Raw genomic sequence first — 27,895 nt, 5'->3', positions numbered from 1 at the left:
AAAATAACATCTTACTATTAAGACTAATGAAAATAATAATTACAATTTAGCTATAAATAGCAACTTTTCTTCACTAGCCTTTTTTTAGAAACTTGTTTTTAATCTTTTGATTACTCTTTTGAGCCCTTTAAAGGCTCAAAATGAAATCCTCCCCAGACCAATTGTTGAATTATGAAAAAGCATAAATAAAAAGGTGGTAAACCATTATATTAACAGAATATTACGATAGTCAGGAAACAAACTTACCTTTGGAGTCAGAATGTCATCCTGAATCCAAGTATGACATTCATTTCCATCACAAATACTTTCTAACCATAACTAAATACATAGCTCATATTATATAATTTCTATGCATATATTGATTCTCAATTTTGTCACCATCAATTCAATTTATGGGTAAACTTGTTTTATCAACATTGATACTAACATAGGTATAAAAGCCATATCTAAAATCAGAGGCAAAGCTATAGCGTTGCCTATAGTAAAGGCCATACGGCTCCAATGTTTTATTATTATTTATTTATTTCTTCCCAGAGGCACTTTATATAAAAGGGGTCGTCGTATAAACTTCAAAGGGGGCTCATTTGAATGGAAATCGAGAGTTCAAGTGCCCTTTTTAAGGGTCAAAAGTGATTGGAAAGCAACTAACACCCCTTCCACACCCACCATTTCCACAAACACATCCAATCAAAATTTTGAGATAGCCATTTTGTGCTACTAGATAGAAATTATGTTTTTGAGGAAGACACTCCCCCCACAGCCCTCAAGGCATAGATGCGGGTTGTAAGTTATGCCCTGAAGGCTTATAAGGTTTTTATAGAAAGCTTTGTCGTGGAAACTTCAAAAGGGACTCATTCAATTGGAAATTCGAAGAGCTATTGTCCTTTTTAATAATCGAAATTGATTGGAGGGCAACTAACCCCCCTCTCATGCCCACCTTTTCTCCAAACACATCCAATCAAAATTTTGAGATAGCCATTTTGTTCAAAGTAGTTGAAAGTTCCGGCCATTAGATTTTTGAGGATGACAACCCCCCCCCCACAGCCCTGAGGGCAAAGGTTGTAAGTTATGCCCTGGGTGCATATAAGGTTTTTATAGACAGTGTTGCCATAGAAACTGCAAAAAGGGCTCATTTGTTTGGAAATTGAAATTGCTAGTGTTCCTTTTAACACTCGAAATCTATTGGATGACAACTAACACCCCTTCCACACCCACCATTTCCCCAAACACATCCAATCAAAATTTTCAGATAGCCATTTTGTTCAACATAGTTGAAAGTTGTGGAAATTAAAGCTTTCAGCAGGACGCTCTCCTTGCAGTCTTCAGGGCAAGGGTTAGGGGCATATATGGTTATTGTGGAAGGAATGCGCGCATACACTTCAGAGAGGGCTCATTTGATTGGAAACTAAAAGTTGTAGTTCACATTTTAAGTGTCAAAAGATATCGGAGGGTAACCAGCCCCCCTCCAAGCCTTTTTTTCACAAATGCATCCAATAAAAATTTTGAGATAGCTATTTTGTAAAAATGGTTCTAAGATCATATAACAAAACTTCGGTGTCGACCCCCACCCCCCCCCGGGCCCAGGGGCAGGCGTTGTAAGTTATACCCTGGGGGCACATATGGTTCTTATGGAAGTGATGCTCACATAAACTTCAAAGAGTGCTCATTTGATTGGAAATTGAAAGATTTAGTTCACTTTTTATGAGTCAAAAGAGATTGGAGGGCACCTTGCCCCCCCCCCCTCCTCCGCGCCCTTTTTTCTTCAAACCCATCCGATAAGAACTTTGAGATAGCCATTTTTTTAAATAGTTCAAAGACCGTATAGCCTAACGAAAACTCTGGGGTCTACACAGACACCCAGGGCCCAAGGGCAGGCGTTGCAAGTTATGCCCTGGGAGAATATACGATTCTTATTGAAGGGATGTTCGTAGAAATTCAGAAAGGAGTCATTTGATTGGAAATTGAAAATTCTAGTTCAGATTTTGAGAGTCAAAAGAGATTGGAGGGCAACTAGTTCCCCCCCCCACGCCCCTTCGTCCCCAAATGCATCCGATAAAAATTTTGATATAGTCATTAACTTAAAAATTGTTCAAAAGTCAGATAACGAAAACTCAGGTATCGACCCCCCCCCCCGGGCCCGGGGGAAGGCGTTGTAAGTTATGCCCTGGAGCAAGAATGATTCTTGTGGAAATGATGTTCGTATAAACTTCAGAGAGGGCTCATTTGATTGGAAATTGAAAGTTCGAGCTCACTTTTTAAAAGTTAACAGAGATCCGAGGACAACTAGCCCCCCCCTCCCACAAACGCCTTCTTTTTCCAAACCAATCTGATGAAAATTTCGAGACAAACATTTTGTTAAAAATTATTCACAGGTCAGTTAAGAAAAACTCCGATGTCAATACAATCCCCGAGAGCCAAGGGAAAGGCGTTCTAAATTATGCCCTAAAGAAATGTATGGTTCTTATGAAAGGGATACTTGTATAAACTTTATAGAGGGCTCATTTGATTAGAAATCGAAAGTTCTAGTTCAATTTTTAAGAGTCAAAAGATTTAAGGACAACTAGCCCCCCCCACGCCCTTTTTTCCCCAAAACCATCTGCTGCAAATTTTGAGATAGCCAGTTTTTTTAAAATCGTTCAAAAATCAAATAACAAAAACTCTGGTGTCAAAACAACGCCCCAGGGCCCGAGGCGTTGCAAGTGTTGTCCTGGGGGCGTATATGGTTCTTATGAAAGTGATGCTCGTATAAACTTCAGAAAGGGCTAATTTGATTGTAAAATGAAAGTTCTAGTTCATCTTTTAAGAGTCAAAAGATATCCGAGGGCACTAACCCCCCCCCCCCCCCAACGCCTTTTTTCCCCAAGCTCATCCGATTAAATTTTTAATATAGCCGTTTCATTCAAATAGTTCAAAGGTCAGATAAGAAAAACTCATGTGTCGACACAACCCCCCAGTGCCCGGAGGCAGGCCTTGTAAGTAATGCTCTGGGGCATATATAGTTTCTACGGAAAGGATGTTCGCATAAACTTCAAAGAGGGCTCATTTGATTGGAAATTCAAAGTTCTTGTTCACTTTTTAAGAGTCAAAAGAGATTGGAGGGCAACCATCCCCCCCCCCCCCTCTACGCCCTAAAAGCATTAGATAAAAATTTTGAGCTAGACATTTTGTTAAAGATATTTCAAAGTTCAGATAATAAAAAGTCCGGTGTTGACACAGCCCCCCCCCCCCCGGGCCCCGGGGGTAGGCGATTAAAGTTATGCCCTGGGGGCATATATAACTGTTATGGAAGGGATGCTAGTATAAACTTCATAGAGGGCTCACTTGATTGGAAATAGTTTTCTAAGAGTCAAAAGTGATCGGAGGGCAGCTAGCTTCCCCCCACACTCCATTTTTTTTCCAGAGGCACTTCATATAGAAGCGGTAGTCGTATAAACTTCAAAGGGGGCTCATTCGATTGGAAATTGAGAGCTCTAGTGCCCTTTTAAGATTCATAAATGATCGGAGGGCAACTAGTACCCCCAAGCCCTTTTTCACCAAATACATCTGATAAAAAATTGAGGTAGCCATTTTGTTAAAAATAGTTCAAAGATCATATAACAAAAACTCCTTTATATATGGCCATTTCGTTAAAAATAGTTCAAAGGTCAGATAAGAAAAACTCCTGTGTCGACGCACCCCCTCCCCAGGGCCCAGGGCAGGCGTTGTAAGTATTGCTCTGGGAGCATATATGGTTCTTACGGAAGGTATGCTTGTATAAACTTCAGAGAAGGCTCATTTGATTGGAAATTGAAAGTTCTAGTTCACTTTTAGAGAATAAAAAGATATCGGAGGGCAACTAGCCCCTCCCCCCATGCCTTTTTTTTCCTCAAACCCATCCGATAAGAACTTTGAGATAGCCATTTTTTTCAAAAATAGTTCAAAGACCATATAATGAAAACTCCGGGGTCAACACAACCCCCCAGGGCCCGGAGGCAGGCGTTGTAAGTAATGCTCTGGGGGCATATATAGTTCTTATGGAAGGGATGCTCGTATAATCTTTGGAGAGGGCTCATATGATTGGAAATTTAAAGTTCTTGTTCACTTTTTAAGAGTCAAAAGAGATCAGAGGGCAACTAGCCCCCCCCCTCTCCACTTCCTATTTTCCTCAAACCCATCCAATGAGAACTTTGAGAGAGCCATTTTTTTCAAAGCGGTTCAAGGATCGTATAACGAAAACTCCAAGGTCGACACAATCCTTCAGGGCCCGGGGTAAGCGTTGTAAGTTATGCATGGAGGGCATAGACAGCTGTTGTGAAAAGGATACTTGTAGAAACTTCAGAGAGGGCTCATTTGATTGGAAATTGAAAGTTCTAGTTCAGTTTTTAAGAGTCAAAAGAGGCCAGAAGGCAACTATTCCCCCCACGCCCCTTTTCCCCCAAATGTATCCAATAAAATTTTGATAAAGGCATTTTGTTAAAAATAGTTCAAAGATCAGATAAAAAAAGCTGTAGTGTCAACACAACAACCCAGGGCCCAGGAGCAGGCGTTGCACGTTATGCCCTGGGGGCATATATGGTTCTTATGGAAGGGATGCTCGTATACAGTTCAGAGGAATGATTTGAATGGAAATTGAAAGTTCTAGTTCAACTTCTAAAAGTCAAAAGAGATTGGAAGGTCCCTAGCCCCAAATGACCTTTTTTCCCCAAACCCATCCAATACAAATTTTGAGATTTTTTTTTTTAAATAGTTCAAAAGGTGAGATAACAAAAACCCCGGTGTAAACACAACCCCCCAGGGCACGGGGAGCAGGCATTGTAAGCTATGTCCTAGGGCTGTATATTAATCTTATGAAAGGGATGCTCACACAAAACTTCAGAGAGGGGTCTTTTGAATGGAAATTAAAAGTTCTAGTTCATTTTCTAAGAGTAAAAAAATATCAAAGGGCAACTAGCCCCTCCCCTCCTCCACGCCTTTGGGTTTATCAGATGGATAAACCTATCCGATAAAAATTTGAGGTGACCAGCTTGTTAAAAATAGTTCAATATCAGATATTAAAACTCCAGGGTTGACACACCCCCCCCCCAGGGCCCAGGGACAGGCATTGCAAGTTATACTCTGGGGCTATATATGGCCCTTATAGAAGGGATGCTTGTATAAATTTCAGAGAGGGCTCATTTGATTGAAAATAGAAAGTTCTAGTTCACTTTTAAAGAAGCCATAGGGCAATTAGGACCCCCCCCCCATGCCCTTTTTTTCCCCAAAACCCTCCAATAAAAAATTTTAGATAGTCATTTTATTAAAAGTTCAAACATCAGATAATAAAAACTCCAAGGTTGACACAAACCCATTTTTTCACTTTGATATTGTTACTTTGATACCATTTTTGATACTTTGATGAACATTTGATTTTTTACAAAAATTTCGATTTTGAAATAAGGAATTTTTAAAAACTTGAAAGTTTTTGCAATCAAAAACGAACAAAAATTAATTAAAAAAACTTTCCAAAAAATAAGTTTTTCAAAGAAGAGTAAAGGCAATTTTAAACTTAAGCTCAGCAGATAAAAATACCTGTTAAAATTCAAACTCAAAACGACCAGAAATTATTATTAAAGAATAAATGAAACCCAAAACGAACAGAAATTAAATAAACAATCATAGCAAAAAAGATACAAAAAGGAATAATATTAGTGAATAAATAGATCTTAAGCAAGTAATACTTAGATTGAATATGAAAATCCAGCTTAAAACGAAAGAAAAAAGTTTTGCTATTGAAGTATAAATGAAACTACAAACAAACAGAAATCAAATGAAAAATCAAGGAAAACAAACGCACGATAGATATTAATGCCAACGAAAAAATAAATCTTGAAACAAGTGAAACTTAAATTGAATATGCAAATAGAGCTTTAAACGAAGAAAAGTCACTACAAACAAGAGTTTGGGTGTAGCCTCCTTCTCTCACTGTAAAAGTCTAAAACCCACAGCATCCTTGGCACTTTACTGAAAACTATATGTGTCTTGAACAGTCTTGGAAAGTATAAACAACATCAAATTGAATATTTGATGTATAATGATATGAATTGTTGAAAGATCCATCAGTTCAAGAACTTTTTTCACTGTAATTTATTTTTTCTTTTCAATACTGTAAGAACTGGAAAAGGAAATATTTTTAATATAATTCGTTTTCAGTTAAGCGCCAATGACGCAGTAGGCTTTTGGTTTTTATTTACAGATAAGGAAGGGGCAGTATCCAAACTCTTGTTTGTAGTGAAACTAACTTTAGTGAAACTAACTTGAACAACTTTAGAAAGAACTAATAAATTAAACTGAATAATTGATGAATAATGATATTGATTGCTGCAAGCTCATCAGTTCAAAATTTTACTATAATTTAATGTTTATTTTCAATATTAAGCACCAAAGAAAATATTTGTAATAAAATTGGTTTTCAGTAAAGTGCCAATGATGCAGTAGGTTTTAGACTTTTACAGTGAGAGAAGGAGGCGATACCCAAACTCTTGTTTGTAGTGATTTTTTTTTACTTCAAGCTTGATTTGTATATTCAATTTAAGTTTCACTTGTTTCAAGATTTATTTATTCATTTACATTGATACCTATTGTATGTTTGTTTGCATTGATTGTTTATTTAATTTCTCTTTCTTTTGAGTTTCATTTATAATTCAATAGCAAAATATTATTTTTTGTTTTAAGCTTGATTTTCATATTCAATCTAAGCATTACTTGCTTTAAGATCTATTTATTAACTAATATTATTACTTGTTGTATGTTTTTTGCTATGATTGTTTATTTAGTTTCTGTTCATTTTGGGTTTCATTTATCCTTTAATAGTAGTCTCTGATCGTTTTGAGTTTGAATTTTAACAGATATTTGTATCTGCTGAGCTTAAGTTTAAAATGGCCTTTACTCTTCTTTGAAAACCTTATTTTTTGGAAAGTTTTTTTTTAATTAATAATAAAAAAAGGTATCATTTTTGAGGCTCTGTAATAAAGATCTTACAATTGAATCCACAATTGAAACAAATGTCATACTTGGATTCAGGATGAAATTCTCATTCCAGAGTTAAGTTTGTTTCCAGGCAACCCAAATGTTCTGTTAATATAAAGGTTTACCAAAAAGGCAGCAAGTGATATATTTGTTACCATGAATGTCCAAAACCTGGTTAATGTTGACTTTCACTAGCAAATGTCCAAAATTCTTTTTTCTCTGCTTGAATTCTATTAGCTTTGCAGGTCAGCCTTTTCAGCTTTATGCAAGCTATCATGATAAAAGTTACAATTAGATTATGGAGGTTTAGGTAAAATTTGGTTATAAACATCACAGATGGCTTAAAAGATGGTAAAAACCTAGTTTAGCTACTTTTCACTATCTTGGAAAGGGGTTAGGTTAGGAAAATAAAACTTTGAGGGATGGGTCTACAGAATAAAGTATATCCTGGGAAGGTATTTGAAGTAGATACCTCCACTTCTTAACTCTCTAAAGAGCAGTGACCTTTGATGACCATTAAAAATCTTTGTGTTATAAAAGTAAAATCTTGCGAAACATATCTTCTGCTTAAATGAAGTACAAGAAACCATTTTCAGCTTCACAGCTTTGCTCAATCCCAATTTGTGAGGTTTCAAAGATCTCCAAATACTATTCCTAAATTTAGAAAAAAATATTGATATGGCTTAAAATTTTACTCAAATAACAGGAATTGTATTTTCAGAACTAAAACCAGAGAAAAAGAAACTGATAAGTGAAAATTAAGGTAAAATATTGTTTTTGTCAAAATTTCAATAGGTCTTGTCAAGTAGGCAAATTCCTAAGACTTTAGAAATCAGAAGAGGGTAAGCATGGAAGCTTGGCAATACCTTCCCAGAGTTTGTGTTTGGGTCTGAATCCATTAGGGTAAAGGTATAGATGATTTGACAGTTTTAGAAAACAAAACAGTTTTTCTACTCCAGAAGTCCAAATTTACAGACTTTTAATTTGAAAAGAGTTTCAATATGTAGGAAAAACATCTAGGAATCTAATTGTTTGATGAGAAGTTTGAAGTTTTATCTGAAAAGGGTACAAAACTCCAATTTTCTAAAATTAGAGCATTTTCACCTACAAATTTGACACATGTTAAAATACTTGGGGAATACCTGTGGGCAGAACCTGGTGTATTCAACATGTATATTCTTGTTTCTTTGTTTTTCTTCAACTTCATTTAATGTATAAAAGTGTAAAACACTATTCAAAAAGTAGAAGTAATAAAACTAACAAAATTGTTTCAAATATGTAATATTTAGTATACCAAAATTGGTTTAACAAATTTTAATATACAGTATTAAATACAAATAGTTTTTAGTATAACAAAACTGTTACACTAGCATTTCAGAAAGTATAGGGTCTAGGAAAACAGGAGCAGATTTCAAGAAATTTATTGTCATTATATTTGATTTAGTGGATTTTATTTTCATACAGCAATTCTTAGCTTCATCCAAAACACAGGTTTAGATTTTTCTTTGGGGGAGGGGTCACTTTTGATATTGCTATGACATGGTTCTAGGCATTTACCCCCCCCCCCCCCCAGGAAATAAGATTTTCCATTTTTTTTTTTTTTTAGTTTCCTTGATAAGTGCTAAGGAAAGGGAAAAATGACTTCCATGTGAACCTCTGCAATTTTTGGCAGTATTGGGCACCCATAAATATGACAGCTATATTTTTGTCAGTGGACCTTGGAATTTTGACAACAACTATTTCTCATTTGTTTTACATGTGAAGTGAAGTTTTGACAGAGTCACCTATATTTTGACAGGGCCTGTTGCTGTCTGTTGATAATTTTGACAAGGTTACAATAAGATATTTGCAAAAGAAATAAATCAATTTATAGAAGCCATTATCTGTTTGAATTTGACTGAAGGAACATATTTAGTGTGCCTGGTATGTATCTTGATGCATTGGTGCTAATTTATTTATTAATACCAAAATACAGTAAGCTTTAACAAGCTTGTCACACTTAAATAATTATAGAAAAGTCTATAACAATGTCAATGACAAAACAAAACATACAGTAACTGAAAACATTAAAAACATAATAACTGAAACATACAGTAGCATACCAAACTAACTGAAACATATCTGTTAATAATTGAAAGATACCAAAAGTAAGCCTACAAAATAACTGAAAATTCACTGTCACAAATCAGCTAATGCAAAAATAAAAATATCCTCAAAATGGATTGTGATAGGACCTAGTATAGAAATCTGTAGAGGCTAAACTGCTTTTGAATGACTGGACTGTGGTACTTGCAACTATTTCCAATGGAAGTGAATTCCAAGTCTTCTACACTCAGCTAGACAAAGAGTTTTGTCCTATTCTTTTCTGTGAACATGGTGTTGATGGGTACTACTGTATTCTGTAAAAGTGAAAAAGTGAGTTGGGGTGGTATTATCAATGTTCCTAACAATGCAGAATGTATTTATTAGGTTGGCTCTATCATGTCTGAACTGGAGGGAAGGCAACTGTAGTCTCTGTATTCTCTGGTGGTAAGGTAGATAACTCAGGTATGGTATGAGTTTGGTGGCCCTATGTTGCACTTTCTCAACCCTCTCTCTATCTCTCTTATTAAGGGGATACCATACTGATGAGCAATACTCAAGTATTGGACATTTAAGTAGAATCCCAACTTTTTTTTTGTAATAAATAACCCAGTAACAGAAGTTTGAATATTGCATACCCGAAAAATTTTCAGGAGCTCCTTTCTTGTCAAAAACAGGAAACTGACTGAATTAAATGTTCTTTTCTTATCTGGGTGTAACAGATATTGTATCAATGTTTCCTATTGTTGAAATACAAAAATGGCTTCAAGAGATGGTGCTCCAAGTCACAGCTAAGGCATTATTCTATTTTGCAGGAAAATTTGGTACTTGGGCACTAGCCTATATGGGCCTTTACAAGGAAACCAGTCACAAAAAACCTGTTTTAGACAGGTTAATTCAAGACACTGCTATACAGTAATGCAATGCTTAGCAAGGTTTTCAATGTGTTTAGAATCTTTAAACTGTTGTTTTTTGGGGTTTAGGGGAAAAAAAGGGGTCAATATATACCAAATCATATTATTGAGTTTCAAATAAAGTGAATACACCATTCAATGCCTTTTTTATGCTGATTACAAATATAATAAGCATTTCTATTATAAATTAATTTCAGCCCCCCCTATATCGGCTATCCCAAACCTAACCTGGAATGGGCATATGTCTGGGGGGGGGGGATGGAATTCATTTCTGATAGAAATGCTTATTATATTTGTAATCAGCATAAAAAAAGGCATTAAATGGTGTATTCACTTTAGTCCTAACTCAATAATATGATTTGGTACATATTGACCAAAAAAGGTACCTAGGTTAGGTTACATATTCACTAGGCCTATATGCTATGCTTTACCCCCTATTCTCCCCTATTGTTCCTTGGACATACTTTAGCCTGTAAACCCATCGCTAAAAGTTTCATTTTCCTAACTTAAACCCTTTCAGAGATAGCCAAAAGTAGCTAAAGTAGAATTTTATCAAAGGTAGCTAGGCCTACCATTTTTGTCAACCAAGCCTAGTACTTCTCAACTAAGACACAATTCTAAGGAAAAAACTGTTTTGGACCTTTTTTAGCTTATTTCCTAAACTTCTCTTTATGTCTTCATTGCTAATAGCATTTGTTGTTGCATCCATTAGGCGGATAAAATTAATTTCGGCTCTACTTTTTTTGGAAACCATTTTAGCATGTAAACAATTTTAATTTTTCATGTAAAACTGCCATCTATTTATAAGGATTAAGCCGTCTTACAAAATATCCGCCAAATACCCTGATTGGAATTTCACGCTAACTATTTAAGCCTATCACCCTAGTAGCTTATTCAATTCAGTGATGGGTTTACAGAAATCAACTAGAGCTCACTGGTAAAACTATCAGACTAGCTCCTACTACGGAGGGGCAAAAGTGTAATGGAGTCAATTTCCAATACCCCAAAATTTTCCAAGTAAAAATGCCCAGAATATAAACCCAAACAATTTAAGTAACAATTAATTGTCAAATTTAAAAAGTAGCGAAACATTGTGTTACAATTGTAACAATAAATCTTAGGTTTTAAATTTCCATAAAATATGTCAAAAATTGTATAAATTAAATACAATGTTAGACTATCTATCTAGTAAAAAATTGTACCATGTTGGGAGGAATTCCGAAGCGAAATGTAACTATAAATCTTAGGTTTGAAATTTGCATAAAATATGTCAAAAATTGTATAAATTAAATACAATATTAAACTCTGTATCTAGTAAAAAATTGTACCATGCTGGGAAGAATTCTGAAGCGAAATTTTAGAAGAATCATAAGCCGGTTCAAAAGTTAATTAAAATCAACTAGCTGATTGGTCCAATAGTAATGTATGACAGATAGGGAAACCAATAGGATCGGAATAGTATACTTGTTAGTAACACCCGGACGTAACATCTGGGGAAATTGGAATGAGTAGATAGCGAGAACTTAGCAATTTTTTGAGGCAGTCTTTTTGGAGGCAGTCATGTTGGAGCAGTCTTATTGTGTCAGTCTTAATTTTGGAGTGTTATGACAGTCTTATTTCGGAATGAGTCCTATCTAGTCAGTCGATTGTCAGTTCCGAACAATAGTATTGAACCAGTGACCAGTTTTAACTTAGTGCCATTTACTGCAAATATTTTGATATACCGAGCTCTGTTCCAGTTCTGTGAGTAATAAATGCATCATCTTCTTATTTTATTCTCTTTATGCTAGTATTTCTCGAGATAGTTTGTCCTTGTGGCTCCACTCGCTTCCAAGGGAAAATGAATCCATTCAATCTGATTTCGACTCAGTATGTGCGTTAATGAGAGCTCCCTATTTGTACAGTTAAATTAAGCTCCCTACACATAAAGTTCCGCCTCCACTTAGGTATGCCACTCGTGAACCATCAGTTTAGAGTTTAACTAATTTCCCCCATTGAATTAATTAATTGAAATTTCCCATATGAGGAAACATCCGAAAATATATGAATAAATAACTTTTTTATAAACCCCCCCCATTACAATTGGCACAGCCTGTTTAAAGGAGCAAAAACATAAGGACAGCATTTAAAAAAAAAGATTTTTGAGAAATATTACGCATAGGGAAAGTGTGCATGCCTTGAAGTACCATTTTTTTCTGCATGCTTTATAGTGTCATATTTTCCGAATGCTTTGAAGTATCATATTTTGTGCATGTTTTGAAGTGCAATATCTTGTTAAGCCTAAATCCCCTGGAAAATAATAGCAAAAGAAAATACATATAATTAAGAAGTGTCAAATTTAAATAGTATCAAAACAAATAAAACCAGTACCGAACTTTAACCCATCAAAAAAAAACAAAAACAAATCAATATGTCGTTAGATCAAAACGAACAATTATTAAAGCAAAAAGTTATTGCCAAAACAGTGGAAATTTCAAAATCACTACCCCCATATAACGGAGATTCGGATGTAGATGAATTTATTATCCAATTAAATCAATTTGTGGAGGTAACTCAAACAGACTTAAAATCATTATTAAGCATGTTGTTAATGAGACTTAAGGGGCAAGCACTAACATTCTTGAAACAGATAGAAAATACAACAGGGGAAGATAACAACATTCTAGTAAACTCAATAGAAAAACTGCTAAAAACTTTCCAAGAAAGATTTGTGGAAACTAGTTCAACACACAAACTCTAGCACGGAACCGTATGTTTCGACGAAACCCAAAATGTTAGAGAATATCTGCACAGAGTAATAGTATCGATTGAAGCTAAATACGGGAAAGAATCTGGTCCTTTATATAATAAAATCGTACTAAATGCTTTCATGCAAGGTTTGAGCCCCAAACTATACCGAATGTTAATATAAAAAAATATTCAAACATTAGAGCTAGCAGTTCAGGAAGTAGAGAGAATGATCGAAATTGATTCGATTGTGGCAAACCACAATAAATAAAAAATAAACAATATAGAAAATTCAAATCCGGGACAATCACGAGGAACGTCCCCAGGATTCTTTTCGAGAGACAATTCACCCAGACCAAACCAAAATAGATCTTCAACCCCTACCAGGCAAAAAACGGTGCGTTTTATACCCACAAATACGACAAACTACGTAAACAACCCCTCAATTATATGCTATGCATGTAATAAACACGGACATATCGCCAGGGAATGCCGTACAAGAAACAACTATACACCAGCAACCCCCAGTTTTAACAACCGTTTGTTCGGGAGAACAAACATAAATGCTAATGGGTCAGGAAGTTATAGAAATAGCCCCCCACGCCTCCCACAATTCCGTAACCCCTACCAACAAGGACTTGCATACTCAAATCCTTCCCTCAACCGGCAAAATAATTTTCGGTTCCCCAACCCAAATACGCGACAAAACATGTACCAATATAATTCACGGACAATGTATCCGACTAGATTTAACAGGAATACGAGCGATGACAGAAGATATTTTTTTCCAACGGGAAATGAAAGAAATCTTTCGGGAAACGAAAGAAACTTTTCGTCAATACAAAAAGAACAAATGCCACGAGCCGTCGGCACGAGAAACTTTAACCCACGCAATTATACGTGGCAACCAAGACAATCAAATGTCAATCAACTCGGAACTTCAATTGCTAGTGAACCCAATTCACTTCCCTCCGAACCCCAATGTCAAACACCCACTTATCAGATAAATGCACAGGGAAACGAATTAGGCCCCCAAGAAAATTAACCGGGACCCTGGAGGCCAGTATTTTTCATAGGTCCCTTCCAGTAATTGTACCTTCCTTAAGTGATAATAATGACATATTGCCTTTATTAAATAATTTTGGTGTTGCAAGTATTAGTTTCAAGGCGTCAATAGACTCCGGTGCATCAGTTAGCATAATAATTTTGAATGTATTTAATAGACTACCAGTATATATTAAGCGACAAAAAAATTTCAATATTCCCAGTTTAACAAGTGTCACAGGTCATAGGCTGGAAGCTATAGGCTCCATATGTTTAGATGTGACAAAAGATAATAGAATCTTTCCTACAAACTTCATAATCTGCAAAAATTTCCCATATGAGGCTATAATTGGAGCTAATTTTCTAAAATCTAATAAAGTGTTATTAGATATAGCAAATAACAGACTCGTATATCCATAAGATCCTATTCTCCAACACGTGGAGAGAGGGGGTACAGAGGACAATAGAATAAAGTCTTTTGTGCACCATCTTTCGTCTGGTGGGAGAAAATCAAGCAGAAAATGGATCGAGTCAGTAAAAGCAAAAATAGGAAAAATGCAGGAGTATAAACAAAAAGAGATAAAGAAAATAGCTGAATTGTGGAATGAAATAATAAATCCAAGTACTGTTGTAAGGGGACAGGACTTGAAATCACCCTTACAATCAACCCCAAAAGCGGAAGACTTGACGCAATCAAGCGCCAATCTTAATTTAATAGAAAATTGCTCAGAAGAAAAATATTATGGATTCTAGGTACGTAAAACAAAAATCCCCCCAAATACTATGCAAAGAGTACAAATCTCTCAAATGGTCACCCCTGTAAATGACAATTCCGAAATTTGGTTCGCATCCCCGTGGAAAGAAATTCCAGAAAATCTGTTTTGTGAAGAACATATTATTTCATATGAAAAAGGCGAAGGTTTAATCTGATTAACTTACACACATGAAAACTACATGATTAAATTAAAAAAAGGAACATGTCTCGTTGAAATACAAGTGATTTCTGAGCACGAGCTAAACGAATGGAAAAACTCCAAGGAAAGCTTAGTTAATAGTGTCGGTGTTAGCAGCCCAAAGAATAGGTACCCCCTAACGAAACCCCAATTTCTGGAAAAATTTAAATTAGATCATATCAAAGATACGCAATTAAAAGAAAAATTATGTGAATTGCTCTGGGATTTTAGAGATATATTTTCTACATGCGAAGAAGATATTGGATTGATACCTTTCTATGAACATACTATCCAAACTACAGGTTTGCCTGTAGCTAAACAGCCCTATCGCATCCCTTATCCCTATAAGGATTGGTTAAAAAATAAAACCCGCGAATTAGAAAGAAACAATATTATACGGCCAAGTATAAGCCCGTATTCAGCCCCCGTTATGCTCGTGCCAAAAAAAAACAAGGACCTTAGACTTGTAGTGGATTATAGAGCTTTAAATAAGCAGGTGGTTAGTGACAAATTTCCCTTGCCCCGCATTGACGACCTCCTAGATTCCATTTCAACTAAAAACAAAATTTTTTCATCTCTTGACCTCTAGCAAAGTTATCATCAAGTTAAGATAGCAGATAATGACGTTTATAAAACTGCTTTTTCAACTACGGAATGCGGTTCTTATGAATATTTGAGAGTACCCTTCGGACTCAAAACCAGTTCAAGTGCATTATGTAGACCTCTGTTACATTTATTACGAGGTATAGAAAATATTATCCATTTTGTGGATGATGTTATTTGTGTGGGAGAAACACCAGAAGATCATATAAACACATTAGCCAAAGTTTTTGAAAAATTCAGAGAGGGTAATCTAAAATGTAGACCTGAAAAAGTAAATCTATTTCAATCCGAATTAAAATTCTTAGGAATGATAGTGACCCAAGGTCAAATATCACCGGACCCTGAGAAGATAAAATGTGTAGAAAACCTTAAGCCGCCAAAAACTATGAAACAACTAAGAGGTATTATTGGTTTAACCAGTTATTTTAGAAAATTTATACGCAACTACGCCCAAATCGCAAAACCCCTAACAGATCTAACTAAAGGGACTTCCCAAAATATTACCTGGTCGCAGGAAGCTCAAACTTCCTTAGACACTCTCAAGAAAGCTCTTACTTCTGAACCAATATTAGCGTTGCCAGACTTTGAAAAAGGAATATTTGTGGTTACCACTGATGCTTCAGGTCTAGGCATTGGTGCAATCCTTTCCCAATTAATTCCCATGGAAAACTACCCTGAACCCCTACAAGAACCCCCTCAGTATATAGAGAAAGTCATATGCTATTCAAGCAGAACTCTAACCAAAGGCGAAAGTAGTTATTCAGCAACGCAATTAGAATTACTATCTATAATTTACCATTTAGATAAATTCAGAAATTATTTAGTAGGACGAAAATTTAAGTTGCGCTCGGACCATAAAAGCTTACAGTACCTAAGCACATTCAAAAATCCAACTGGAATTTTAGCGAGATTGATAATGAAAATCCAAGATCTGGATTACGAATTTGAACATGTGACAGGTAAACAGAATGCCCCTTGCGATTACCTGAGTAGATACCCTGAGAATAACCCTTCAGATAATGAAAATAAACAAATAAATGCCATTAATCCCAGTAAACGAAAACACAAGAAGAATAAGCCAAAAATCCTAACAGAAGAAAACGAAATTAATCGTAGCCCCTTATCCCTAGGTAACATTAAAAGAAACCAAGTTAAGGATGAAATATTTTTGAATCTCATTAATTATTTTGTGAATTCCGATACTCTCCCCGGTAATTGTAAAGCAATGAGACGGGAAAGAGACAATTTTTATTATGACTTCGATGAATAAATCTTCTTAAAGATAGTAACGAATGAAACAAGCAAATATCAAACGTTAATAATTCCAGTACTCCCCCAAAACTTAATAATATCTGCCTTCGAATATTTCCATTCTGATACAGGTGGATACTTAGGAATGGCTAAAACCTTTTATAAGTTAAAACAATACTTTTATGTTCCGTCGGCATTAACAAAACTTAAAGATTTTATAAGTACATGTGAAGCGTGTAACTTAAGAAAAAATCCCCAAACGTACCCTAATCCCCCCTTGGGAAGAGTGCCAGTAGCAAGGTTCCCTTTCGACATTGTTTCATTTGACCTATATGGTACAAGTGGAGGACTACCTGTTTCTAATAGAGGTCATACTTGCGTTCTCTCAGTAATAGACCATTTTACCGGCTTCACTTTTGCCAAAGCACTGAAAAATCAAGGCGCATATGCCACAAGTAAAGCGTTAGCAAAAATATTTTTAAAATTTGGTGTTCCTCGCCAGGTAATTAGTGACAACGGAACTAACTTCGTTTCTAAAGTAACAAAAGATTTAATGAGTTTCCTTAAAATCGAAAAATTAGTAACCTCCCCCTACCATCCCCAAGCTAATGGAAAAATTGAAAATAGGCACAAAATATTCTCCAATATCTTGAGTATTTATACAAAGGACAATCGAAACGATTGGGATCTATATCTACCTTACCTAACTAATGTAATTAATACCGCATATTCAGGAACGACTAAAGATAGTCCATTTTTTATTTTATTCGGCCGCGATTTTAAAATACCTTATCAAGAAATTATAGAATCCAGGCAGTATTACAATAATACAGAAGACTACAAGCAAGATTTTATAAATAGGATGAGAAAAACCTATAAAATAGTTAGACAAGAGTTAGAAAAATGTAAGATGAACCAAGAGCTGAGAAACGAGTCCAAAATCAAAGGAAATATAACTTTTAAAGTGGGAGATTGTGTGTATCTAAAAAATGAGGCAAAGCTAGAAGGCAAGAAACTTTCCAATAAATATTCGGGACCCTACAGAATAATCAAAAAATACGACAATAATTTTACTTTTAAAATCATAAACCCAGAAAGCGGGAGAACATACAAGGCACATGCTAGCCGTATAAAAGGAGCCAAGTACCCAGTGAGGTGGGCACCCAAACCCCCATCTTCAGATTCATCAAGCGCGGAAAACAAATTTCCTAAATCGAGGCTATCCGAATTAAAACCCTTCAATTTCAAACAAAACTACTTTGAGAACCATAGCGAAGAGGAAGATTTTGAAGAATTCTTGGCCACGAAAAACCTGGTCATTCCTAAAAGAAAATCCTTAATACCTGTACCAATAAGAACACCAAAAAGCCCAAAGAGTTCATCTTCAGAAAGTTTGGAACAAGATTATACGTTATCCCCAAAGCCAAATTTTTCCCCGATAGAATTTCAACCCCCTGTCCCCTTGAAAGACTTCCTGATGACATGGTCTCCCCAGGAACCCCGATAGAAAAACCCCTATCATTACAAGAGGGCTTGAACAGAGCCATGGAGACCGCATGGGCAAAAAGGAGGAAGACTACTCCCGAGGATACAAGTAAAAAAAACATGATATTAGCCATGATTATTATAAGTTATACGATAAAAACAAGGCAAAGTACCCTGCCTTGGACACAGGTACACCCGGAAGATGCAAACTTGGGACAATAGAACCACATAACGGTATCAGAAGTAAAACCCAAGGACCCTTATTCCTGGACACAGACCCTGCTATGAAATACACCCCACCCCCCCGGAAGATATGGCATTCAAGCAGTGGAGAAATTCTCCAAAGGTATTTGACTCCTCCCAGAGTTCCCAAGAATCTTTTAACTCCCCCAAAACAGGACGTCAGCATGAGGAAATGGAAAATAAGCCCTCTACCTCAAGAGGAGACGAAATATATGAAGCAAGGGCAGGAGATACCCCTAAATCGCAAAGGACTGCCCCCGAAAGCCCAAATAATGAATCTTCAGATACTAGCTCTAATGAGTCCGACGATGAATCAGATCCTGACTACCCCCAGGATGCACCAAAACAAAAACCGGCTTCTGCCGCAGCCCAGGGGAAAGCCTCAAAATTAAAAGGTCAAAAATTCCTACTAAAACAGTATAAGAAATTTGATCTGATCTCTATGGGAAAATCAAAAAAAATAAAACACAAGAAGGCGAACAGGAAGTTACCACAAAATCTGGAAGAATAAGGAAAAAACCAGACAAATGGAAATACGTCTAGAAATCAGGTATTAGGGTATCCGATATCTAACCCAAAAGCCCATACGTTAAAATAAAATCGAAATGAGAAACTTGAAAAAATAAAACCTCAACAAAAGTATATAAATAAAACACTTCAACAAAAGCTACCCGTAAAAGGTCAAAAGAAGTTATTAATTAATTTTTCCAGATGAATTGTATCGAGCCGGGATTCGATTCGATAAAAAATCCTTAAAGATAGAAGAAGAATCAATATTGTACAACCCATCCTCCAAAAGACAAAATAAAACACCTAGTGCCATCCCATTACAGACAGAACAAATATGGACCAGCTATTACAAGTACGATCTAAATATTTAAACGCTTCAGCACAACTAACAACAGAGAGACTGAGAATCGAAAATATGATGGAGGCTACGCTTAAGTCCCTTAGAGAAATTAAGACTTCTCAGGAAGAAATGAACAAAAAATTAAACGAAATCCTAATAAGCAAACAAATGGATAAATCACTTGAAGCCCAATTTAGGGAAATCAAAGAGAGGATCGCAAAAATCCATACTGAAATAGAATCAATAAGTGACGCCACGATCTTTAAGGGATATCGTCCCAACAAGGCCATCAAATTACAAGTTTTATACGATAAAATGCAAGAAATTGGCAAAAACATGCAAGAGTATAGAAAAAATACTGTGCTATCCGCAACAATATCCATGCAAGAACACTTAGCTCCTGAACGAGTAAAGATTTTAGGATTACGACATACATACGACAACTTAAAAGCTCAAAAAGAAATAATTAACCTCCAACAAGACAATCTAGAGAAGCAACTGAAAGAAAACCGAGTCGAAATAGCCAGAGAATTACAAAGACAAAAAGAATTTTGCTCAAACCTAGAGATGATGGTAGCAACGTATTTTACGGTTGAAATTAATCTACCCCACAACCCCCATTTTGGAAGTATTCTTACTAACAACGAAGGGCCACGTTCGACGCATTCACAAACCGCGTATTTTGAAATTCCAAACCAGGCCCCGTGTCAATACACCAAACACCAAGTAGAAGCTATTCAACAGAATCCTCCGATGAACAGTAACGCAATTATGAGAACCCAGTACCCCAACGCCAGAACAAATATTAGGCCCGTTGTAACATCTCCCCAAAGTTCCCCAGAAGTATCTGCATCACAAGGAACACCCGAAACGCTTCCGTCACCAAACGATACAGAAAACTAATAAAATATCAATCATGGCTGTTAACTAAACTCAAATATGAGGTAAAAGTTCTTTTCTCGATTAAATACAAAAAAAAAGAAATATTTTTTTTACAACTTTATAATAGTAAATTGTGTAAGCAGGAGTATAGCGATGATATAATACCACGTGCACGATCACGTTAAACTAGAGGACTCGTATTTCTGCTGAGCAGAATATAATATTTCCTAAATTTTGGACGAAGTATTGTATTTTGGATTCAGCCGTAGAAGATAAAGTGTAGTTGGAACAGCCGTCCTAGTTTTGTCTGTCCCAGGTAGCCTCTGGAGTAGGTAAACATGAGGATCACTAGGACTTTTCATTTACTAAACTTAATTATCTGTCAATGAACAAACCCAAAAGCCGCACGCGAACAAAATTGTTAAACATTGAATCGCAAAGTATCCTAATCCTATTTCTTTCACCTTCAGCATAAAATGTATTCAATGTTTTGTATTATCACAACATTGGAATTCTCAACCAACCACTTAAACAATTATGCAAGTGTAAAACCTTATTCAAGCATTATCTTGTTATTATTATTAGTATTATCATAATAGCCACTCCTAAGACACTTGACGCTCAATTACCTAATCGATAAATAACTGCTTCTGACAGAAAAAAAATAATGGAGTCAGCTAAATGGAAAGCCCCTATTAATTGTTTTGAACCCCCCAAATATACGGCCAAACAATATCCTTGCCTCTTACAACAGTAATATCCTTTACCTTTTTAGTGTTGTAAGTTAGATATGTAGCTCTACTGGACCACGTAAAGTATTAGTCTGAGAAAAAAAATTTTCGATATCCACGAAAACTAATGGCAAATTACCCAATTTATTCACGCATTTTTCTTTCTTAACGTTAAAACACTACCCATTTTCATTTACAATGTTATCAATTAGATTGATTGACTCGTGTACTGTGTTATATTCTAAAAATATTCCTATTCATAAGTAACCGACTGGCCTAGCTTTGCTAGAAAATAATATTATTTTGTACTCTTTCAAAAAAAGAGAAGACATAGCTAGAACGCATGCCTAAGCGGTAAAAGGAAAAATAACCCAAAACAACGGGTAGTCTGGACCAAGCTTTAAAATTTAAAACATATTCATCAAAAAAACTTATCTAGTGTGAAACCGGCGGTTTTCACAAGGCAAAAAAAGAGCCGCGAATAAAAGATTTCGCCCTTTCATTATAATTTCTGTGGTGCAATCCAAAACTAATTCACATACCCCTTGTAAAAAGCAACACACACCTTAAATAAAATGTTTCGATAGCTAAACCTTGGATTCTAGAAATCAGTTGTAGATAGCCCGTGCCAAAATGGTCAAAAAAAATACAATTTCGGCCAATAAATTTCAACCTAGAGAAATGCGATATAAACCTTACCAGGAGACATGCCCGTAGATACAAAAAAAGTACCTTAAGGGCAGCATAATTCTTAAAGTTAAAAATAAGGCCCAGAAAAGCGTACCCTATATCGTGTCATCAAATAGCGTAATGATCCTTGGATTACCCACCATAACTTCAATGCGGCGACATAAAAAAGAGTACAAGCAAATCCAAATGAATTTATGCCCCATGAGCCTAACAGTAAAAATATTCTTCCGCTTCACGACCTAGATAAAGAAAGAAGAATACCTTATGGGGAAGGGAATGTCGCTAAAGAATTAATGCTAAAATCAAAACCATAGCAGTGACTTGTAACCCCCCCCCCCCCAAAAAAAAAGAATACCCTTAAATAAATAGAAAACAAGGGAAAGTTTCCCCTTGAAAATGAAGTTTTCCTAAATAAGAGTTTCGGCAAATCCATTCGGTTTTGTCTCACAACTGAAGATAAACTGTAGCTTAGCCAAGTTTTTGAACATTCGCAAATGGACGGTGAAAATAACATGTGAACAAGAAATTAGCCATTTCTGTTTTCCCTACAAAAATACACCTTGCTTGTTGAGAAATGAAAATAGTACACTGCTAACCGATAAAGCCTATTGGTTAGGCGGGAAGAAACGTAACTCCTTCACACTGAGTGACAGCCAATGGGCATCTGCTTTCTAGAAATCTAAAAACAAGCTAATTAACTATACTAGCCTATATTAACAAAGTAAAACAAACAGAAGTATCATTTTTGTTTCGCAAATTTTAATTTGCAAAAGTGAGCTACAACAATTAACTTTGCGGACCTTTAGAGTGCGCAGCGTGTGGTACTCTCTTTAATTAAGACCTAGCTCATCAAACGGTATTTGCAATATCATTCTAGTCATTAGCGGTCCACGAAGAATGACTAATCTCACAAAAATGGATTTTTTTTTGCAATTCTAGAAATGTGCAAAATCCCTTATTAAAGTCACACAATATTGTAACTTGTATTCACAAACAGATCAGAATATATTCGTTTCAACAAAACCGTAATTAAACTGATATTAGAGAAAATATGCAGGCCATATATGTGAAAGGAAACTAGTCAAATAAATTATATTCGACATTTGCGGCGCAGTTAAATAGGGTGTTGCATGAAAACGACCCTTAGTTTTAGCAAACTATAGCTCGCTGTTGCGATACATGAGAAGGTGACCATAAAAATGAATAGGTTGATATCTCTTGGCCTTAACAATAGGCAGATATTACGCTATGTTGGAATCCAGATAAACAGAGAAATATATCTTGGATTAAAAGTCCTAATAAAGACTCAAGAATAATGATCGGTTTTAAAACGAACCCTTACCAAAGCAATCTGATACAGAAAAGGGACATGGCCTATGATAATATTTAGAAATAAGAGTAAGTTGATAAATACGGCATTTAAGACACAAGTCGATACAAGCTTTAACCTACGATATAAGCCTTCACCTATTAAGAAAAAACTGTTTAAGTGGGAAAACTACCAACGCGACATAAATCCTAACCTAGAATAATAAGGCCGTAGAGATAGGCAAAATCTAGGAAAACCTAAGAAAATACCAAATAAATCAAAACCTAAACAAACTGCAAGCCCGTCAATGAACTAAATTCCTCAGAGTAGGAGGTAAACCCCCAATTAGTTAACAAAGAAAATTATAAAACTAAAACCATGCTTCTAGGATTGTAGAATAATACTGCAACGTTAACCTAATTTGCAAATGACCGTGATGTAGCAATGTGTATGAAACAATCATATTTTTGCAAGGAATACATAGTCAGCTAGAGACAGGCTCTGTCATAATAAGTAGATAAAAAAAGGGGAGAGATTTTTCTTATTTTCTGGCCGCGGAATATACCCCCTTGGTGAGGCAAAAAGCAACAGCTGAAAGACAATTCAATTTTACTGGGATAAAATACAGATCAGCCTCTTTTCCTAAAACATGAATAAAAGAATGAAATTCAAATGAGAAAAAAAATGTTACGATTGATTTGACAAATCACAAAGTGTTAAATTTACGAACCTTTCAACTAATATCACACCTTGACCATAGCTGAGTGCTCCATCAAGCGGAGAATTAACATTATAACAGGACATAGGCTAGTAGAAAGGGGGGTACCAGCCCCACGATAACCACGTGGTTTATGGTTTTCTCACTGAGAATGAAAAAACAGGAATTTTCTCACTTGGAAAAACAGGAATTTTGTCACATTTATGTCTGTTTTCATGGATGGTTATGTGTGTTGGTCGATTTATTTGATGTTTTTCATGGATGGTTATGGATGTTTTATGGTTTTTGTCAATTTATTTGATGTTTTTCATGGATGTCAACAGCAGTTTATGTCTGTTTTATGGTTTTTGTCAGTGAGAATGAAAAAACAGGAGTTTTCTCACTTTGATGGATGTCAACAGCAATTTATGTCTGTTTTATGTCTTTAGGCGAACCTAACCTGAGAAATTGATTTACATAATCGGTGGGGGAGAATGTATTGATTTACGAAAGGGGGAATCAAGAAACAAACATGGCTTCTTTGATCTTTAGGCGAACCTAACCTGAGAAATTGATTTACATAATTGCTAGGGGAATGTATTGATTCACGAAAGGGGGAATTAAGAAACATTATGGCTTCTTTAATCTTAGGTCTGAGGGATAAACGTTCTTTAGGTCAGAGAGAAAAATTAATATTCTATTTTTAAATAGGGCTTCATTGATATTTAGTGTCAGGAATCATAAATGACATCACTTGTTATCTTGGAATTATGCGGGAGTCTAAAGAGATAGAAATTCTATTTTTAAATACGGCTTCACTGAGCTTTTAAGTCGGAGAGATAAATTGATATTCTAATGAAACCTTAATAGTTTAGCAAGGAACATTTATGAGATAAAGAGATTAACGTAGGAAAGGGTTTCCTAGAAATTTGAAATGTGAAAGCACAGAGATGCCAAAAAACAAAAGGAACACACAGAAATTGCTTTTAGGGGATTATTTGGGCGAAACGGTTTTAGACAGGTTATGGAATTCTTTCGGCGAAACAGTTAGAGACATTTTAAAAGATGATTTTAGAAAGGGTTTTAGAAGAGGTTTTGAGTGTGGTCGTTATAGTAAACAAGTTCTTTTGAACAGTGTCGTGAGGTCCTCTACCCCAACCCCAAAGGGCCCCGATCGCCCTACCCCGATCCAAAGGGATCCAATCCCCATATCCCAATTCCGAAGGAACCCCCCGCGCCCCAAAGGTTCCCCGGGCTCCCACCCGGCCCCCAGACCCCCAAAGGCCATCCCCGGGCCCCGTCTTTCGTTGATGTATGTTGTCTGAAACCTATGATTTGGGGTGTATGGGTTGCTATTTTTGACTTTTCTGAGTTGGATTTCTTAGTCTTTCATTGGTATGTGTTGTCTGAGACCTATGATTTGGGATGGGTGGTTTGCTATTTTGACCTTTCTGAGCTGGATTTCTTAGCCTTTCATAGGTGTGTGATGTCAGAAAATTATGATTTGGGATGTATAGTTTGCTATTTGGACTCTTCAGAGCTAGAATTCTTAGTCTCTCATAGGTGTTTGTTGTCTGAAACTTCTAGTTTGGGATGAGTAGTTTGCTATTTCAGACTTTTATGAGCTAGGCTTTCCTAGTATATCGTAGGTGAATGTTGTCAGGAAATTCCGATTTGGGATATTTAAATTACTATTTCGGGCTTTTCTGAGCTAGATTTCTTAGACTCTCATAGGTGTTTGTGGTCTCAAACCTATAGTTTGGGATGATTAGTTTGGTATTTTCGACTATTCAGAGCTAGTTTTCTTAGCCTTTCATAGGTGTGTGTTGTCAGAAACTTATGATTTGGGATATGTAAATTACTATTTTTGACTTTTCTGAGCTAGATTTCTTAGCCTTTCATGAGTGTTTGTTGTCTGAAACCTATAGTTTGGGATGAGTAGTTTGCTTTTGGACTTTTCAGAGCTGAATTTCTTAGCCTTTCGTGGGTGTGTGTTGACTGAAACTTATGATTTGGGATATGTAAATTACTATTTCGGGCTTTTCTAAGCTGGATTTCTTAGTCTTTCGTTGGTGTGTGTTGTCTGAAACCTATGATTTGGGATTTCTTGTTTTTCTTTATGGACTTTTCAGAACTAGGATTCTTAGTCTCTCATAGGTGTTTGGTGTCTAAAACCTATATTTTGGGATGAGTAGTTTGCTATTTCAGGCTTTTCTGAGCTAAGGTTTATTATTATTTCGTAGGTGTGTGTTGTCTGAAACTTATGACTTGAGGTGTCTTATTTGCTATTTCAGGCCTTTCTGAGCTAAGGTTTCATAGTATTTCGTAGGTGAATGTTGTCTGAAACTTATGATTTGGGATATGTAAATTACTATTTCGGGCTTTTCTAAGTTAGGTTTCTTAGTATTTTGTTGGTGTGTGTTGACTGAAGCCTATGATTTGGGATATAAGGTTCTTATTCTTTCGTTGATGTGTGTTGTCTGAAACCTGGCGTGTGTTGACTGAAACATATGATTTGGGATATAAGGTTCTTAGACTTTCGTTGGTGTGTGTTGTCCGAAACCTATGATTTGGGATTTGTAGTTTGCTTTTTGGACTTTTCAGAGCTAGGATTCATAGTCCCTCATTGATGTTTGTTGTCTGAAACCTATAGTTTGGGATGAGTAGTTTGCTATTTCAGGCTTTTCTGAGCTAAGGTTTCCTAGTATTTCATAGGTGTGTGTTGTCTGAAACTTATGATTTGAGGTGTGTAATTTGCTTTTCTGAGCTAAGGTTTCATAGTATTTCGTAGGTGAATGTTGTCTGAAACTTATGATTTGGAATATGTAAATTACTATTTCGGGCTTTTCTAAGCTAGATTTCTTAGTCTTTCGTTGATCTGTGTTGTCTGAAACCAATGATTTGGGATGGGTGGGTTGCTATTTTTGACTTTTCTGAGCTGGATTTTTTAGCCTTTCATAGGTGTGTGATGTCTGAAACCTATGATTTGGGATGGTTAATTTGCTATTTTTGACTTTTCTGAGCTAGGTTTCTTAGCCTTTCATAGGTGCGTGCTGTCAGAAAATTATGATTTGGGATTTGTAGTTTGCTTTATAGACTTTTTAGAGCTAGGATTCTTAGTTCCTCATAGGTGTTTGTTGTCTGAAACCTATAGTTTGGGATGAACAGTTTGCTATTTCAAGCCTTTCTGAGCTAAGATTTCTTAGTATGTCATAGGTGTGTGTTGTCTGAAACTTATGATTTGAGGTATGCAATTTGCTATTTCCGACTTTTCATAACCAGATCTCTTAGTCTTTCGTAGGTATGTGGTGTCTGAAACCTATGATTTGGGATGTGTGGGTTGCTATTTTTTGACTTTTCTGAGCTGGATTTCTTAGCCTTTCGTAGGTGTGTGTTGACTGAAACCTATGATTTGGGAATGAGTGGTTTGGTATTTTTGACTTTTCTGAGCTAGATTTCTTAGCCTTTCATAGGTGTAGGCTTTCAGAAAATTATGATTTGGGAGGTGTAGTTTGCTTTTTGGACTTTTCAGAGCTAGGATTCTTAGTCCCTAATAGGTGTTTGTTGTCTGAAACTTCTAGTTTGGGATGAGTAGTTGGATATTTCAGGCTTTTCCGAGCTATGGTTTCTTAATATTTAGTAGGTTAAGCTTCCACGTTAGTTTTAAGTTCACCAAGACATAAAAAATTTAAAGTTCAGTTCTAATTTTTCCACAGAAGATAAGAAAAGTTATACTATGATTTTGATTATTTTCTATGAAGGTAGAAAGTTTCACTTTAATTCTAAATTTTCTTAAATTAAGTTCCGACTTTTATCAAAGAGATGAAAAACTTTAAAGTTCAATTTAAAATTTTCTCAACGAAGTCAAGGAAAGTTCAAGTTCTCTTCTGAATTTTCTCAATGAAAAAGAAATTAGTCATTGATCATTTCTATTTTTCCAAATAATATAAAATTTTCCACTTTAGTTCAGATCTGTCTCGAAGAGCTGACAAATTTAAAATACTATTCCAAATTTTTCACAGAAGATAAAAAAGTTCAAGTTCTCTTCGGAATTTTACAAAAGAACACAATTCAATTCTAATTTCTCCAGAGAAAACAAAAATCTTCCACTTCAGTTCTTTATTTCACAAAGACATAAAGAAATTCAGAGTTCAATTCTAAATTTTTCGGTGGAAGATAGAAAAAGTAATACCATACTTGTGAATATTTTCACGGAAGATAAAAAGTTCTAGTTCAATTTTAAATATTCTCAACGAAGTGAAGAAAAGTTCAAGTTCCCTACTGAATTTTACCAAAGAACACAATTTAATTCTAATTTATCCAGAGAAAATGAAAATTTTCCACTTAAGTTCTTTATTTCACAAAGACATAAAGAAATTTAAAGTTCATTTCCAAATTTTTCAGTGGAAGATAGAAAAAGTAATACAATACATGTGAATATTTTCACTGA

General features: G+C 35.6%; 1 protein-coding gene across 3 annotated transcripts in view; it reads right to left on the bottom strand.

Moving 5' to 3' along the window:
* LOC148942825 (vesicle transport protein USE1-like) overlaps nucleotides 1–10,760 on the bottom strand; it is a 111,311-nt gene extending 100,551 nt beyond the window's left edge. For 2 of the 3 annotated variants that reach the window (XM_089102189.1, XM_089102190.1), the window contains exon 1: nucleotides 10,621–10,760. In XM_089102189.1, coding sequence (XP_088958315.1) covers nucleotides 10,621–10,734 — 114 coding nt within the window. In that variant the 5' untranslated portion in view covers nucleotides 10,735–10,760. The remainder of the gene's footprint in view (nucleotides 1–10,620) is intronic. The other variant, XM_089102191.1, reaches the window with a different exon arrangement.
* Nucleotides 10,761–27,895: the final 17,135 nt, after the last annotated feature.

The sequence above is a fragment of the Artemia sp. Qi Xiang Cuo genome, chromosome 16 (genome assembly GCF_049724085.1).
Source record: "Artemia sp. Qi Xiang Cuo chromosome 16, ASM4972408v1, whole genome shotgun sequence".
Classification (NCBI taxonomy): Eukaryota; Metazoa; Arthropoda; class Branchiopoda; order Anostraca; family Artemiidae; genus Artemia; species Artemia sp. Qi Xiang Cuo.
This window is presented reverse-complemented; position numbering and strand designations above follow the sequence as displayed.